General features: G+C 37.2%; 1 protein-coding gene across 2 annotated transcripts in view; it reads left to right on the top strand.

The window, feature by feature from the left end:
• LOC139968718 (anoctamin-4-like) overlaps nucleotides 1–12,040 on the top strand; it is a 36,020-nt gene extending 23,980 nt beyond the window's left edge. For both annotated transcript variants that reach the window (XM_071973040.1, XM_071973031.1), the window contains 10 exons: nucleotides 2,513–2,549; nucleotides 2,875–2,986; nucleotides 3,376–3,430; nucleotides 3,803–3,900; nucleotides 4,324–4,463; nucleotides 7,032–7,184; nucleotides 7,677–7,729; nucleotides 9,034–9,209; nucleotides 10,188–10,287; nucleotides 10,802–12,040. In XM_071973040.1, the coding sequence (XP_071829141.1) occupies nucleotides 2,513–2,549; nucleotides 2,875–2,986; nucleotides 3,376–3,430; nucleotides 3,803–3,900; nucleotides 4,324–4,463; nucleotides 7,032–7,184; nucleotides 7,677–7,729; nucleotides 9,034–9,209; nucleotides 10,188–10,287; nucleotides 10,802–10,930 (1,053 nt within the window). In that variant the 3' untranslated portion in view covers nucleotides 10,931–12,040. The remainder of the gene's footprint in view (nucleotides 1–2,512; nucleotides 2,550–2,874; nucleotides 2,987–3,375; nucleotides 3,431–3,802; nucleotides 3,901–4,323; nucleotides 4,464–7,031; nucleotides 7,185–7,676; nucleotides 7,730–9,033; nucleotides 9,210–10,187; nucleotides 10,288–10,801) is intronic.
• Nucleotides 12,041–17,208: the final 5,168 nt, after the last annotated feature.

Here is a 17,208-nt window from a genome sequence, read left to right as displayed (position 1 = left end):
ACGTTTTAAGGAACAGTAAACGTCATTTTCAAGAAAGTAAACATATTATGTCATGGTTCACATATATTTGCGTGCAGGTTAAAGCCATTAATGTACAAAATTTAACTGTTTGCTTGAGAACTCTCTTGTTGGAATTAATCACATTTGGTTAACGACATAGTTCAACATTAACTGTAGCTTAGTACATACATTGTGGTGTAGTAAGTAATACATAAAAGTAATAGTACACGTCAGAGACCGTTATGCCAGTGCATTCTGGTGACATGAATGGGTCGGTTCATGTTGCTATGACAACTTTAAGTGTAGTATATGTCTTGCGTCAGATCCTTCTGGCTTCATTGTATAACATAGCGTAATTCTGGCATTTTTGTTATTTAACTGATGCATTTAAATTGTTTTAAGTTTTCTAACTACAATAAAAGTAAAGAAATACGGAGGACCTTTTCGAAAAAAAATATTGTTGATTATTTTCCTTTTGAACTTTGACTAACAGTCTGAAATGAAATTGATATTTATTTTTTCTTTTGTATAAAAGAGCATGGTTACTCAACGAACTACGGTGCGTTTATCGTGGTGGGATCCTGCACGAACGGGGATATGAACCCAAGCGATGCACGAGGCCATAGGTCTCCCGTGCATTGGTAGTCACCCGTGTTCGGATGTTTAGATATTAGTAATAATAATAATAATAAGATGATGATGACGACGACGACGGCGATAACGATGATCAACATATATTTGCACAATACAACACATTCAGCTAATTTATCGTTTGGAATTTACATAGAAGTCAAAAGCAACTTTAGCTACCGGAACATTCTTGACTTGAAACTTTAAAAAACTTCTCCACAGATTTTAGGTCATTTTTGTTCGTTCACAAGTTTCGCCAAGTTTGACATTTACCTCCTTCGATCACAAGACCTTTGCCATTTTTTACACTTTAGTATGTGCTACTTTGCTACTTTTGAAGGTTAATTATTCTGTTTAATAGAATACGACGATCGACTGTGTCAAATTCAGCGGACAAGTCCAAAATATCCGTGGCATTGGTTTTCACAGTGGGCAAATTGGTATAAGTATCAAACGTGCAGTGTTGGAGAAATTAAGATAATGGTGTTAAAACAAATGGTGCTAAAACAACACTCTCCGATTGCTTAGGCGGAAAAGTGAGATTAGAAGCTGGTAGATAAATTTTCAGTTTCAGTATCAAGATTATATTTCTTGAGTAGAGGACGAACAAGTGCATATTTCATCAATGATGGTAGTATTCCAGTCTCAAGTAATGTTTAGTATGATTTAGTGTGAATATTGTCGTTGGCTCTGCATGGAATAAATGTACTTGCACGGTATTTCAAGTAAGTACAGTTGGGATTGGATTGAGATCACATATAATGGATGGTGACATAAAAATAATGTTATGGATTTCTGTAGTTTTTGATGTTTTGAAGGGACCAGGTTAGAGCTGTTAATGCAAACAGCAACCACGAACAGGACCGATGGTAGTAATGGCAGGGAAGGTGTCGCGAAATTTGTTAATCTTGTGATTGAAAAGGACAGAAAATATGTTTGCTAGTTCTTCGTGGGATTCCCAGAATGGAATTGGCGATGCAAACATATAACTACCAAATCATTCAACAATTCAGTATTAGGATCCTAGTTGTCAGAACTGTATAGATGGTTGATCCATAAAACTCATTTAAAGCTAGAAAAGCCAAGAAGCTCATTGCTTTTTTTCTCAAATTTTATATGAAAACATATAGGCAGGGATGAGCCTGGGGTAAAAAACTGAACTTTGTGGGTGATACTTTACTAACGTGGAAGGCGTCAGTCAGAGCGCGCAGCGAGACACAGTTACGGGTGGGGTCCACGGGCGCGTCTTTGGGCCACTGGTGGGATCCATGGAGGGGAACGCCCCGTTTGGGGTCCAGGTGTCGAAGCCCCGGAAGCTTTGCGAAATTAAAGGTTATAAGACAACATTTTGATGCCTTTTATTATGAAGAATTTTTAATTTATTAAAAAAGTAGAAACAAAGTTTGTGATCACTGAATCCACATTACTAGCCTGTCGTTATAACACAACTTAATTCTTTAAATCATAAAACTAAAATATTTGAAAATCATGGGAAACTTAAGGAAATATAATTGCAATAATGTTTGGAACTTTACGAAAATCAACGGGAAAAATTGCCATATAGGCTCCAATTTTCGTATGATATAGTGTGTTAGGATAATAGTTTTTGTCCCCCTGCAGGTTCGATATGCCTTTGGTAATGAAAAACATGCGAACGACGGATCAAATGATACAGTAACTCTGTTGTTAGAAATATACGCAAATGGAGAAGTGTAAATCGCGGAGGCAGAGCAAAAAATCACGAAAATTCGCGGAAAAAGCTAATGCCTTCATATGATGTAAATTGTGCACAAGCTCATATACCAAGGCATGGAAGGTTTAATTTGTTAAGTTTGTATCAAGCAACTCACATTTATCCTTGTTGTTCTCCTATTTTTCGTAGTTCTATCAGCGAATCGTTGTCTTGCTAACCAAACTGGGTACGTATACGCAGTTGAAGAACAAATATTGATATGACAACTGTGGTGTATTACATTTTTCGTGCTCATTGAAAAAGAATGTTCCCTCTGAACATTGTAGTATTTTTTGGCCAAGGTATTTTTAAATACTTATTGTTGAATCACACACTGTTGTAATACGATCTTTGCTCAGAATATCCGGTGTGTCGTAAGAATACTATTTACTATGTTCACGTACGACGACAAACAGCCATTGTCGCAACAGGCTGTGCATTACATAAAATGCATACTTGTTGTCCTTACCTTACAAACATGCCAGTAATTAAATCTTCTCTCTTATTTGCAGAGTTACATCGTACTGAAACGGAATATGAAGATAGCTTAATATTTAAGTACTATCTAGTATCATTCTTCAACTTCTACTCCAGCAGCTTTTACATTGCGTTCGTGAAGGGAAAGTAAGTAAGCCTGCAAGCTTCAATAGCACTTTTCATGTTCAATGTTTGGTATGCTTAGAAATTAATAATAAAAAAAGATTAGCCTAATGTGCTAATTGAAAAAAAACAGTTTAACACCTCTAAGCCAGTGAGTGCACAACATATACTTTAATAACTATGACTCTATAGTCATAGTTCTTGCTTGTTCTTATTCAACTGATTCTCTTCTTTTGCTTTGTCGTTTCTTCTTGCAAGTTTGAAAAGAATTTACGTGAATGTACAAAATATTCGCAACGATCATTTAAATAAAGAAGGGCATGGGCGGGTGGGGGTAAAGATGTGTACTTGAGTTTGCAATATTGTTGCTCATGCATGTTCTGTTTTGACTTACATGTTATCTTCTTCTCTAGACTGCCAGGAGACCCCCATTCATATGGGAGGATCTTTGGTTATCGTCAAGAAGAGGTGAGAGGAACTTAAAAGATATTTCCATGCTCAAAGTTGACTATTGCACCTGGCAACAGGAAAGTCACATCGTCATTATACTAATAGCTGATAGTTGATTTGTTCACCACGATCTCCATATAGACACCAGTCTGTGAAAGGTTGTTTTCGAAAGCAAAAACTATGTGAAATAAAAATCTGATTGTTTTTCTTCTCTTTTGTGGGGAGGGAGGGGACAAGGGCTGGGGAAATGTTCATTAAAAAGCAGGACGGAAGATATTTGGTAAATGTAATCAGTCAATACCAGATTTGTAGGATGAGTTACAATACCCAGTCGTTCTGTTGCTTCTGTGTTTTCAAGGTATTGACGTAAATATCACTTTCTCATGATAGTGTGACGTGTCTGGTTGCATGCAAGAACTTTTTATCCACATCGCGACTATTATGTGCGTTAAACAGTTTCTTGGAAACTTCCAGGAACTAGGGTGGCCGTAAGTAAAAACAAATTACCGAAAATATTGTAATGAATTTTGAAGAACCTTAAAACTAACACTTGACTGATCTAGGAATTTTCTAGTCACATCTTGGCTATAGGTTAATCTTGTCACAAGGTCCTCATAAATTCACCCTACAAATAAACAACGTTCTGCAGAATTTTTTTCTTCTTTTTTAACTGTTCAAGTATAAGGTAAGAGCCTTCTTTGTGACAGGCAGTAATATATGATATAGGCAATAATAATTATATAACATTAGGTAGGGTCATAGTAAATTATCAGCAGTTTCAAAAAAAAATACTAGGAATTAGGTATAGTGTGCGTTTAACTTCAGTATATGACACAGCACATTTTGTTATATTTTTATCTGCAGCTTTTTTACATATGATAATCTGCAAATATTCATATATTTTTTTTCAGTGTAATTCGCAACCGCATACGATCATACAGATTCCGTAAGACTAATGCAAAGAACGTTTCTGAATCTGAACAATACGAGAAGGATTATGATCTTTCCTCTATAAGTTCACTGGGTCTCTTGCATGAATACCTTGAAATGGGTAAGAAAATTAAGATGTAAAACTCAATTCCATTATTAGGACAGCCAGACGACGAACGAACAGAATCACTTACATACCAATGTGTTTAAAGATACAACGAAAATTATGACATACGGAGAGGACTAATGCACCATGAAAACAAAAAGATTTTCTTTATTGAAGAGGAGGTGAGGGATTCATATATTTTGAAGTTATGGACTGCCGGCCTGGGACAGGAGATTGAAGGGAGAAAGTAGATAAAGAGGACATGTTGAGGGCTTTTTAATTGTTAAATTCACTGACCTTTGGTCAGTTCTATTTTGTTATATTGAGTGCCTCCTTTTGGTCTGGAACATCTAGTCCAATTTAATGATGCATTCATATATTTATTTCAAAATCACGTTCAACACAGTAAGAATTCGAACCATAGTACTGTTCCGTCATATGTAAACACTTTTATGTAACCGATGAAATATAGCGACCAAGTCTACCAAGTCTGTCAGCCTGATAGCTTGGTAGGTACTATAGCTTAGCTGATGCCTTAAATAGGTTGCTTATATAGTAGTAGGCCTACTCTCTAGCATATATTTTGGCAAAACAAAACGGAAGAATTTAATTCGAATGTAACTTTGAACGATCAAGCTATGTAATCATGGAAATGGGTTACTGATTTATTATTTTTTCGGATGGGGAGGGGGCGGTTCAATTCCTCCCCCCCCCCCCTTCGTAGGCTTGGAACAGGCATGTGGCTGTAGAGATTGTTTCGTTTGCTTATGAGGTTAATGAACATAAGCTGTATAATTACCTTTCTTGTTTTCATTCAAAATTCTAATCATTCCAGTTTTCGAAATGGGGTTAGTATCGTGATGACTTTTTTAGTTATATCTTTACATTGCGAAAAACGGTTACTTTACTTATAATGACTTATGAAACCCATTTGGAATCGTAGTCAAAGATCCCAAACCTCTTCATTACGAATATCTCACCGTATACAAATATTGTTCAGTAGCATGCACGCATATATTCTACCCCCTTTCTGCCGGTTCATTTCATTCAACCTGATTCAAGGGCGGCGGAACCGGGGGGCACAGGGGGCACGTGCCCCCCCCCCACTTTTCCTCAGGTTAAAAATGTGCCCTTTTTCTACATAAAAATTGAGGTGTCTCAAGTTAGCAAGAGGCCAGGGAACCAGAATGAACACTCGGGAAGGGCCGTTTCCGGCCATCTGAGGGGTTTGTAAAACCAAAAATTTTCTTGTACGCTCCGCGCCAACTGATGGTGGCGCTCCGCTCAGATAGTCGTGCATACAACTTTGCAAATCCTGGCTACGCCCCTGACTTTTAATGAATTTATGTGGGTCAAACTCAAAGCTATTTCGAATGGAAAAACAATTGTTAAGATATTAACAAGAAATAAACTCTAATTCGGAAGATTCCTACATTAGCAACCAGCATGATTTCACCTCATTTTGTCTCAAAAGAAAACTTGTTCCTTGTTTCCCAATTTGCACATTGGATATTGCAGTGCTAGTATGCATATTTTCCTTGAGGAGGGGGGGGGGGGGCGTTGATGGAGTTATAAAGGGTACTAAATATATTTCTGCAAAGTGCCCTTTGATGTCGGTGCACCCCCCCCAGATTAAAAGTGCTGCCGCCGCCCTTGACCTGAATTAATGAACCCGGATAGATTACACCTCTTAAATTATCACCTATCATCTCTTGTGGTTAGAGACTGCCAGTGAGATGACACTCAGTATAATGATCTACGTTAAATTGTAAATTTACATGTCAGTTCCAACAAATTTCAGTTTATCCCTCCCGAGTCAATAAAGTACTACAGACACCTAGCAAATTAGCCCCATATGCAGTACATTTGTTGTGTGTGAAAATCTCATCGAAAATCTGTTGACATTTTACGAAAAGCTATTTCGTTTCCACGATATGTGCGCATTCGAAGTTTTGATAAATTTTTCAAACTCATTGAAAATCACAAACGTATGTTCAGTGTCCTTGAAACGAAGGTTGTAAAAACAATGGAATAAATTAACAGAAAATAAGGCAGTCACACCCTTTACATCATCAATGTACGTAATTACCTATTGTGTATTTCATTATTAAAACTAGAATTAAGAAAAGACGTGTAAAGTGGTCAATCTGTGATGGATTTTGATGAAAGGTGGGGCTATTTTCATGATTTATAATGCTTATTAAAGTGGTTGGGACAATGTTGTTCATAAGTTTCCGTAGACCTTTAAGTGGGAATAAAAGTTAAAGTTAACAACAGAGCTCAGACGGCGTTGCCAGAAGGAAATGGATTTGACAAAAAATGCGAAAAGTCGGATGTCATATTCAAAGAGGTCCTTTATCGCCAAGCTAATCAAAACTACAGAATGAAATGGTTCCCCTGAAAGTAAATGAGGGCGGCATTAAAGAACTTAGCATGCATAGACTCCGGATGTGTGACCTGGTTAATTCGTCACGACTTTAAAATATGCGGTCCCTCGAAAGTATGCAAGGTCGGTAAGAATGACTCCATAGGTTTTCATTTCGGGAAACCAAGAATGATTTGCTTTTTTTCTCTTTTTTTTAGCGATTCAGTTCGGTTTCACCACCATCTTTGTTGCGGCATTCCCATTGGCTCCTTTCTTCGCTCTCCTGAACAATCTCATCGAGATCAGGTTGGATGCCTATAAGATATTAACACAATGTCGTAGAAAGTACGCTGCCAGGGCTGAAGATATCGGTGAGTTTAATAGCGGTGATGATGGCGTGTCATCAGCAATGCACAATGTTTTCTCTAGATAATTTCGTCTTTTCATATAATTTGTCTCCATTCAAGGCGAAAGATAAAAACTCAAGGTAGAGCAATCTGAGCTGAACTCAACCAGAGCATTTGTAATATATATGATGCATGCGAGACAAGATAATAAAACAGTATAAATAAAAGGAAGAGGATTTTTTATAGTGTTAGTCAACCTCAGCTCATTCTGCCATTAAGCACTATCAAGAAAAAGAATTTTTTTTTTGCGGCATGAATTGTTTTATAAGCAGACATGTATTACATATGCTGTCAAATCCAATTATCAAATCTGATAATCACCAACTTAATCATACATGTCTATTTTGTGCACTCAATCAGACATATATCGTTGCAGTCCATTCCAAATAGTCAAACAGCAGTGAAGGTCGTTGTTAAATCCCATCATGAGCTATATTTTTATGACATTTGTTACAGGGTCATGGTACATAATACTTTCAGCAATTGGAAATTTATCGGTTCTGACTAACGTAAGTATAGTATATGTGTTTATTTGATCCGGACTATAACAGTTTTGTGCCACAGTTTTACGTTTGTTCTGGAATGAAGATTTTTTCTACTTAAATCATTATTTGTTAAATTAATTACGAGATGAATGTAGGAGCAACGTTGAAGTAGAAACAATTATTAGCATTGTTATGTATGATAGATATTCTACTGATGAAGAACTTCTCCGTTAAGCTTAAGGAAATCTTATTTCATTTAGGAGGATTATTGTTTGTATTGTTCATTAACAAACAAGTCGGAAGACTTGAGCTAGTCTATATATGTGACATAATGTCTTCAGTTTTACAACTTATTATTTAAAGTGGTAGGGCAAATGCTCATGATTCTAAAATATCAAAGTGTTGTCTAGTGCCGGCATTGGTTTGACAATACCGTTATTATATTCCTGGTTTATTAATTCATGAATAGAAGTACGTTCTCGTTTCAAAAAGAAATATGAAAGATTCATCACAGCGACTCAACATTCAGTGTAACGCCTCCAGGAGTATTTTATAGAAACTACATAAAGTCGACTGGAATTAGTCACTTTATTAACCACCAATCTCCCCCTTCCTCCAAACACAGACACATACTATCTATCTCACTTTGTCAGTCTCTCATGCACGAAGATAGTATCTGTAATCTATAGCTATGTGATGTTTCCCAGAAATTTATTACACTGTTCGCAAATTAGCTACATCTTACACTAATTGAAATTGTGTTTAAACGCTACTAAGTATACGGTAACCGTTTACATATACCATTTTAGAAAATCTAAGAGGGTATGCCCAAAATTGTCTATCACACAACTTGCCTTATGGAGTAAGTAAAAGTAAAACAACTAACGTGGACGTTCACCATAAGACATATCCCGAGCAAAGCTATTAGGGTAGCAATCAAAACAGAAGATAATTACCAACAACAGGCGAGAAGGTTTCTGACCACGGAGCCTATACATATAGTTGAACATATGTTCTGTACAGTAGGTTATATCGAGTAAGATGGCACTGATATCTCTAGGCAATAATGAATCTACTGATGTGGTAAGTGGCAAAACCAGCTTGTTAAACCATGATGTATGACTGACTCGATTTTTACTCGTCACATTTTTTGGTCTGGTTGAGACAATTATAAAGACTTACCGAGTCGTTAACGAACTATATAAAGTTATTCTGTAACCTTCGTTTTGATTTCCCTGCCACATGTTTGAATTCATTATTTATTGCCTTGATTCATTATCATGTTCATGACAGAAGTTTCAGTTTCAAGTTTCTTCCTCCCACTGTAGGCACTGATCATTGCATTCACTTCGGAGTTCATTCCACAAACAGTTTACCAAACCTATTACGGGGAAGGTGAACTCGCGGGCTATATGGAATTCTCCCTCTCAGTATTCAACGTTTCAAACTTTGAAAACGGCTCTGCTCCAGTGAATTCAAGTTTCCCTAATGTGACTGAGTGCAGGTATTAACTAGATCCTCTATGCTTTTTCCTTTTAGTTGCCTGTTTCTGACAGTATATATTAATCTACAGATGTACAGGGTGTCTCTCTCTCTGTCAATAAGAAAGGTGATTGTGATTCATCAAACTAAATGTTACAAGATCGATTGTTCACCATGTACTGTAATTAACACTTAATTAAAGGGTGCCTTAAGGCACACAATTAAACTTAGTATGTTGTTTACCCTAAATGAAAGTGATCTGCCCATCATGTTATTAGACACAATTTAATTTTGTGGAAATGAGGCATAAAACTTCAGAAGCCCATCAATTACAGTGGCTGGGCTACTTAGTCTAACAATCAGATCACTAGGTCAAGTCCTGCAAATGCAACACAAAACATAAAAAGTAAACGTACAAGACTTGTATAGCCTTTGATAACATGTTAACAATGAAATAACAAATTCATGAAGGACAAATGATATTGAATGTCATATATGGATGTTCCGTTGTTAAAAACTCAAAATAACATGTAAATTGGTTAAATTCTTAGAATTTAATAAAAATCAATGGATTAAAATGAACTTTTCAGCATACACTGAGGGGCCAGCATCATCGTCAGTTTAGCATTAAATGAGCATTCCATAGATTAAACATATTTTAAAGCTGAATATCTAAAAGCTGCAATAGTTAGAGACAAATTACTAACACTTCACTGTTTCTCCTTTTTTTACCCTGTAAACTGTAAAATATCAAATATAAATTTCTAGCTCAAGTCATCCTTTAATAGTTCTATTATGAACACTCCGTGTTAACAAGTCATTTATTCTCAACTTTACTATTAGTATATTGTTTCTGATGGGACCATACTGCACAAAACTTTTAAGAAAGTGATACATTTTATCCTGATTTCAGCTTAATGTATTAACTTGTATAGATAAAGGTTAAGATACATCATTTGTTTAGTTCAAGAAACAAAAACTGGTTTTTTTCTGTTGGTAGATACCGCGGATATAACACGGGACCTAACCTGCCTTACGACCACACCAAAGACTATTGGCTCATAATTGCTAGAAAACTACTCTTCGTATTATTTTTTGAGGTAAACTGAAAATTCTTTCTTGTTTTAAAACATTCAATCCGATCTTATAGTCTTCATCATCTGCAATAGATGGTGACAATTCTACTGCTGAACTTATAACTGAAAGTGAACAAGTATAAATTCCTAAACATTATAGTCATCGTAAAGCTAGCCAGTTTATTTTATTTTTCGGACATATCGTTTACCTTTTATTTTTGAGATTTTCATGTTCACAAATTTATTCTCTGTCGGGTTTGCATGACCGTTCTAGCAACCGGCGGTGCCCGATGGCCAAGGACAACAAGGGGGAGACACTTGTAACTTGCGTCAAACACTACGAGTAATATATGAAAGTCAATATTTTTTATATACTTATCAGCAGCAGCTTTTTCACTTGTTGAATATGCATGAACGACAATCTTGCAGTAATATTTCACTGCAAGATTAAGTGGTCAATATCTCTCCAATTGTGCGTTTGCAAATATCTTTTCCTTTTAAAGTTTTGTTCTTTTCTATACTTCTTCTTTCTCTACAGCATATTATATTCCTCATCAAAATAGCCATGGCTTTTGTCATTCCAGATGTCCCAGAAGATGTAAGGGACCAAATGAAAAGAGAGAAATACTTAGATTATAAGGTTCGTCGTATTAAAGTGATGGCGTAATCGAAATGATCTGGTGACACTGATGGATTTTGTTTCTTGTTTTTGCTTTCTTATCTATCCTTTTCTGCTCCGACCTGTTCTACTTATTTCTTCTCTTGTTAAAGTGACTCCACCCCCAGCCTTCAGCTGGTGTTTTGACTGATTTTGAAGGGGGTTTCAGTCTAGTACAAGTTAATACTGAGCATGTTTATCCTGTAGTTATTAATTTGACTGGTGAAGTTTCATGTCAAATGTTAAAAGTACACGTCTAGACTAAAGGCAACTGTCGTTAATACCAATTTTCTGGGCGACAAGAGATTTATTGGTCACGAAATATTAGGCACCAGCTGGAATCATAACTTGTTCATTAATCTGTGTTTAGTGAAATGTTTCTAGAGGTGTCATAGCTTGATTAATTTCAGTCTGATTTTTGAGTAATATTTGGTAGGGGTTGGTAAACTTGAAGACGTCAATAAAAAAACAACAGCTTTATATAGGCAACCACTACCTGTTTCTTTTGAGACCATGTTTTAAGGTCTATTGCCGTCCGCGTCACACCTCGTGTCGTGAGTTTCCTGCCTTGGAAACCACCATTTTAAGAAGTAGTCCACGTAAAAAATGTGAACGAATTTTGTCCTTTGTACTTAAATATATTTTGTTTTTATTATTAATTCTGAATATAGTAGACCTCTTTACCTGACAAGTTATTTTGTCTTAAAATATTACCGTTTCCATGTTTCAGCACCTGTTTTATTAATCGTATTCTTTCGAGTTTTAACAACTTCAAAAACAAAAACACATATAACGATAGTTTTACAGAGATGATTATTTCAGACAGGGATTTTTGTAATCAATTTCGACGGAATCAAAAACAAATTGGAGATCACCGGATGCCAGAGCAAGAACCCGGCAATGTATTTAAAGGTTATTGAAGAGAGAGTAAAAAGGACCGTCAACGGGTCCCTATTATGCCAATAATGAAAGGGAACAATTTAATAACAAGAATGAATTTAAATTGATGATAAAAAGGAATTGTAACCGGAATTTCTGCTTTGTTCTTACAAAACCAACTATGAAGTGTTTTGCATAAAGTATACTGAAAAAAAATTACTTCTCATTTCTCTGATGGACCGAAATACATGAAAATTCTCTAATTATGTCACTCCTGATCTTTTTTCTTATTAACGTTTTAAGAGAGCATTGCGGTCATCATAGCGTATACCGCAGTGCCTTCGGAGTACAGGGCGTCTTAATTATATATTGTACCCCAACAAGTTATCATATAAGTCGGCGGTTTGCAGACTTTCAGACCCAAGAAACCAGGATCTTCCATTGGGGACTGAGAAACGACCAATAAATCCCCAATCCTTCAAAAATATTAAAGACCATCATTTGAGGCTACATCATTAAAGGCGTTGTAGTCGTAGTATTTAAAATCGAGAGGAATTTCTGTGCTTCTGTTTGGATGAGAAAAGTCAGAGTGATCTGGTAAGCGGTTGATACGTTGGGAGAAAGTTTCATTGCCTTGCAGGGTTTCTATTACCGACGGTAGCAAACTATGTGTCTATTTTCTGGGATGGAGACTAGGTCAGATTACCGGCATCAGACGTTTCTTTGTGGGCGAGTCTTCAATGCCTTTAAGCGACATATTAAAAAAATCCTACAACAATTTTATGGGAGGGTGGGGCGATATTTTTTAGTGAGGTAATCTATTTCTTTTTCCATCTTGACTTTAGTTTGCAAGAAGGCATATGTATAGCTGTTTCCACTTGGACAATCTGATATATTCATTGAAAATAGAAAGTACGGATAAATATACATGTTTGGATGTTTTATCCAAAATCGTTTTGCAGATGCGATATGGGTGGGTTTGAACCTATTTTCCAAACACCTGCATCCTCAACTTACACAGCAATAACCAGTGGCGTAGGAAGGTCCTTTTGAGTAGGGGGGGCTGAAGACTGATGGCCGGCCTGGGGAAGGGGTCTAATGGGAGGGGGTGCCCCCTCCCCTTTGGAAATTTTTTGCATTTCCAGGTGGCCTCAGATGCAATTTGGTGCAATATAGCACACTTCAACACCCACTCCATTTTGTAAATAATTTTGCATTTTCACCTGGCCTTAGATGCAATTTGATGCTCCAAATGAGATTTTTTTCTCATTTGGAAATGAAAAAGGGGTTTTCTGACTTGCGAAGCGGGGGGGGGGGGCGGAATGATACTTCCGCCCCACCATATTTTTCAACCCCCCCCCCGGTTCCTACGCCCTTGGCAATAACAACATCTTGGTTGTTTCATTACTATGAGGTACCTTTCAGGTGAACTCTGCAGCAATTTTTCGAAGATCTTTCATCGAACTTCAACTTTTTGTATAGTCTTAAATTGCCATAAAAAATGTTCAAGAAATGTTTTACCTCAACATGACTTTGCAGTGTATATCAGTCTTTTATTCTTTATCATTCACTGAACATTTGTCTAAGGTGGCTTTATGGCTCCATTTGAATATGAAACCCTCTTTAGCAGTCAGGTAGCCAGGCTGGGGCCCAAGGGGCACGCCCCTCCACTTTCAAACTAGTGTTCTCCCATCTCACCCCTTATTTGCCACATTTAAAAGCAACTACCAATGCATCATAAATATAAAACTTAGCTTTAAATTTGTGTTTTTCTAAAGTAATGTCTTTAAAACCTTTTAAGGAAACCCTATAATTATGCATCTTATAGCCCCACCATATATATATAGCAAAGAAACCTTAGCCCGTCCCTCCTTTGGTTTCAGTGTGCAGTATTTATTTCCCCTCATGAGTTATCACACATGCATACAATCTTAGGTGAATGTTGGTCTATTTTGCAGCCTTCACTAAAATGTTGCAGAAATGCTTTTCAAATTACAGCCTTCATGTTGCATAATTTAATAGGCCTTAGATGAAGTAAAATTTGAAAAAAAATTTGGTTTCAAAATACTACAGGGGCGTATCCAGGATTTTCTAACCCGGGGGCGCGAATTGCTATCTAAGCGGAGCGCTACCATCGGTTGGCGCGCAGCGTACAAGAAAATTTCTGGTTTTGATACCCCCCAGATCACCGGAACTGGCACTTCTCGGGCTTGAAAATGACCAACCAGATGTACACTTTTGCCTGAGAGCCAAGTATTTCCCAATAGTTTTTCCCATCCATAATCTTTTTGAAGATTTTCACCAGTTACACATCATGTTCGACCTCATAGCATGTCCTGTGGATCATTGCTTTTGTAGGTGATTCGACAGCCCCACATTTTAAGGTTTTCAGCCCATTATTTGTTCCGAATTTGAAAAATTCACATTTCTCGTGAGTAAATTCACTTCAAAACATACCCATAATGTTGCAAAAAATGTCATCTATGGACAACCAATATAGAAAAACCTCCTTCAACCCTAACAGACCGGTCAAAATTACACCAGTAGTGGGAAGTTTGATTAAGAATGTTGGTCAGGTAATTTTCGAAAATAATTTATTAGTGTACAAATATTAAACCTTCTTATAACGGCTATTACAAAACTTGTTTGAAGGAAATGAAAAAATAGCAGATATTTCCGAAACCGAACACAACACACATAGGCGTAGGATGCGGGGGGGGGGGGGGGCTACTGAAAGAAAAATAAATTGCAATGATGTAGCTAAAGGAAATGAATCTCCTTGATAATTAAAATAAAGTTCTATAAGCTTGGCCGACTTATTCGCCATTACTAATGTAAAAGAGAATTTGACATAATTTGACCTCCATGCTTTTACTACATCTACATAAGACATTTCGTTGTTTACTTTAACATCCCGCGGTATACTGCGCAATTTCCACTGACCGTACGGTACACGATGGCATGCGATAATAACCGATGCTTGCTTATATGATATTGACTTTAACATGTTGGACGCGCGCGGAGCGTGCGAAAAATTTAGGTTATATTTTTCGGGCAAGTCGTTACAGCCCCCCAAATCAAATTGAGTTCCTATGACTACACACATCGACAGTTTTGAGGCTGTTCAACCTGGAACCGCCATTTTCATGCTCACTGATATGATGTCATATCTTCTGTCTGCTTTACAAATTCGAACAGGCGCATAGCGAATAATTTGTCAAGGGACGGGCGAAGCCTGTAGGCACCACTATCTAAACGTAGCGCCACCACGAGTTGGCGCGAAGCGTACAAGAACATTTTGGCCGAAAATGCCTCCCAGATTTCTGGAAATGACACTTCCCATGCCTTCTGAGTTGCATCTAAGCATTTTCTATTTTGAAATTACTAGCGATATCATAAAAAAAATATACTTGGGGGGCGTTCGCCCCCTTCCCGAAATGCGTCATGTTCCCCGACGACTCGGTCGAGTTCGAGACCAGCCACAGTTGGTTTCATAGCACAATTGTTTAAGGTGTCCATTCACACACGCGTTATGATAGACCATATAGATACATTAGTGAGAGAGGAAAAATCGAAACGTCAAAAATTGAGTTAGGGTAGGGTGAGGCGCACGCCCCTTCTGAAATCCTCGATCTGTCACCTGGCTACCCGGCCATGTGTATATAATAGGGATCAGCGTTGTAATTATGTCACTGTTCCCCTTTCTCTTCCCTTGGCGTTTTTTTCTTCTTTTACTCCCTCCTTTTCTCCTTTTTTCTCTCTTTCTTCTTTTTCTTTTCCCTTCCTTCCTCTCCTCCTCCTCTTTTTCCCCCTCTTTTTCCCTTTTTTCTTCTCTTTTTTTTCTCGACTCTTTTTCTTACCCGGGGGGCGCGCCCCCAACCCCCCCCCCCTGGATACGCGCCTGTATATGTCAATTTGAGACGCTAGAAAGTGGTATAAGTCCACGGAAATTGACTTCTACCGATTTAATTCGACATATCATCGATTTAAACTGGTAGATGTCGATTTAAATGGACATATACCAGTTTCATTCTACATATCATTGATTTAAATCGACATATACCAGTTTACTTATCATCGATTTATTTTACTTATCATCGATTTAAATCGATGATAAGTAAAATAAATCGCTGATATGCAGAATGAAACTGGTATATGTCGATTTAAATTGACATATACCAGTTTCATTCTACATATCATCGATTTAAATCGAAATATACCAGTTTACTTCGACATATCATCGATTTATTTTACTTATCATCGATTTAAATCGATGATAAGTAAAATAATTCGATGATATGTAGAATGAAACTGGTATATGTCGATTTAAATCGGTAGAAGTCAGTTTCAGCGGCTGGAAACTGGTATAAGTCGAAGGAAACTGGTATATGTCGATTCAAATCGGTATAAGTCGACTCCTATGATTTGAGACTGATGGCCCGCTATAGTTTCGGACCACACGAAAAATCCTGCACTCTCATTACTTGAAGACAATGTAAAGAATCTTCACTGGGCACTGCATTTGACAATTTGTCATGGACCAGCGAGATAATGTCGACTTTACCAACAGGTTTGTAAGTTGTGCACATACATTGATGTATTTTAACGCTTAATATAAATTCGTATGTGGGTTTCACGGCAAAATTTAATATAATCTCTCCAAAATATGAATTTTTATTTAGCGTTATCTTTTGTATCAAACTGTGACCTCAAAATTGTGCATAACAAAATGGCAAAGTGACCAAACTCAAACAAAGGTCAAGCCTGGCCATATTAGTCAGACAAAAGTCGTAGCTAGGGCTAGTGGCTGGCGGACCTAAACTTAGATGGGTGTGTTGGGGAGGGATCCCCAGACCCTTCTACATAGGGGCCGGTTTCAATGACTTCAGTGCAGTCTCTATTCTGTCATAAACATCTTTTATTAACCTCTGGCCCTTCTGCAGTCGGGGAAATTGAAACTAAAAGTTCAGCAAAAGACTTTTCATAAAGAAAATGTTGAAGGTTATATTTACAATTCAGAGAGAGCTTCAATCGAATATAAATTTACAAGTTACCAACTATCATAATTTGTGGAAGCCTCATCGTGGATTACAAACATTTAAACGTTATGCACTCGACAAACTTACACCTGATTATGAGGGCTTGTTTGACTCTTACAGCTGTTTACACTTTCATGACCATACGTATTCCTTGAATGAAAACGAACAGCAAATGATGGTTCCTCTCAACGAAATGAAATATATTTCACACGATCACACCTGCATCGTTTGTTGCGAATTACAGGTGGTTTTTAGAAAGGATTTTGGGTGTTTTGTGTGATATTCCGGTCCTTGGTTTTAATACGGTGTGTATAGATGAATTTGACAACTACCTGTGGTGAACGCAAGTTTTTGTTCGGGACCTGTCCT

Source organism: Apostichopus japonicus, chromosome 1 (genome assembly GCF_037975245.1).
Source record: "Apostichopus japonicus isolate 1M-3 chromosome 1, ASM3797524v1, whole genome shotgun sequence".
Taxonomy (NCBI): domain Eukaryota; kingdom Metazoa; phylum Echinodermata; class Holothuroidea; order Aspidochirotida; family Stichopodidae; genus Apostichopus; species Apostichopus japonicus.
The sequence above is the reverse complement of the archived record's forward strand: the minus strand, read 5'-3'. Positions and strand labels throughout refer to the sequence as shown.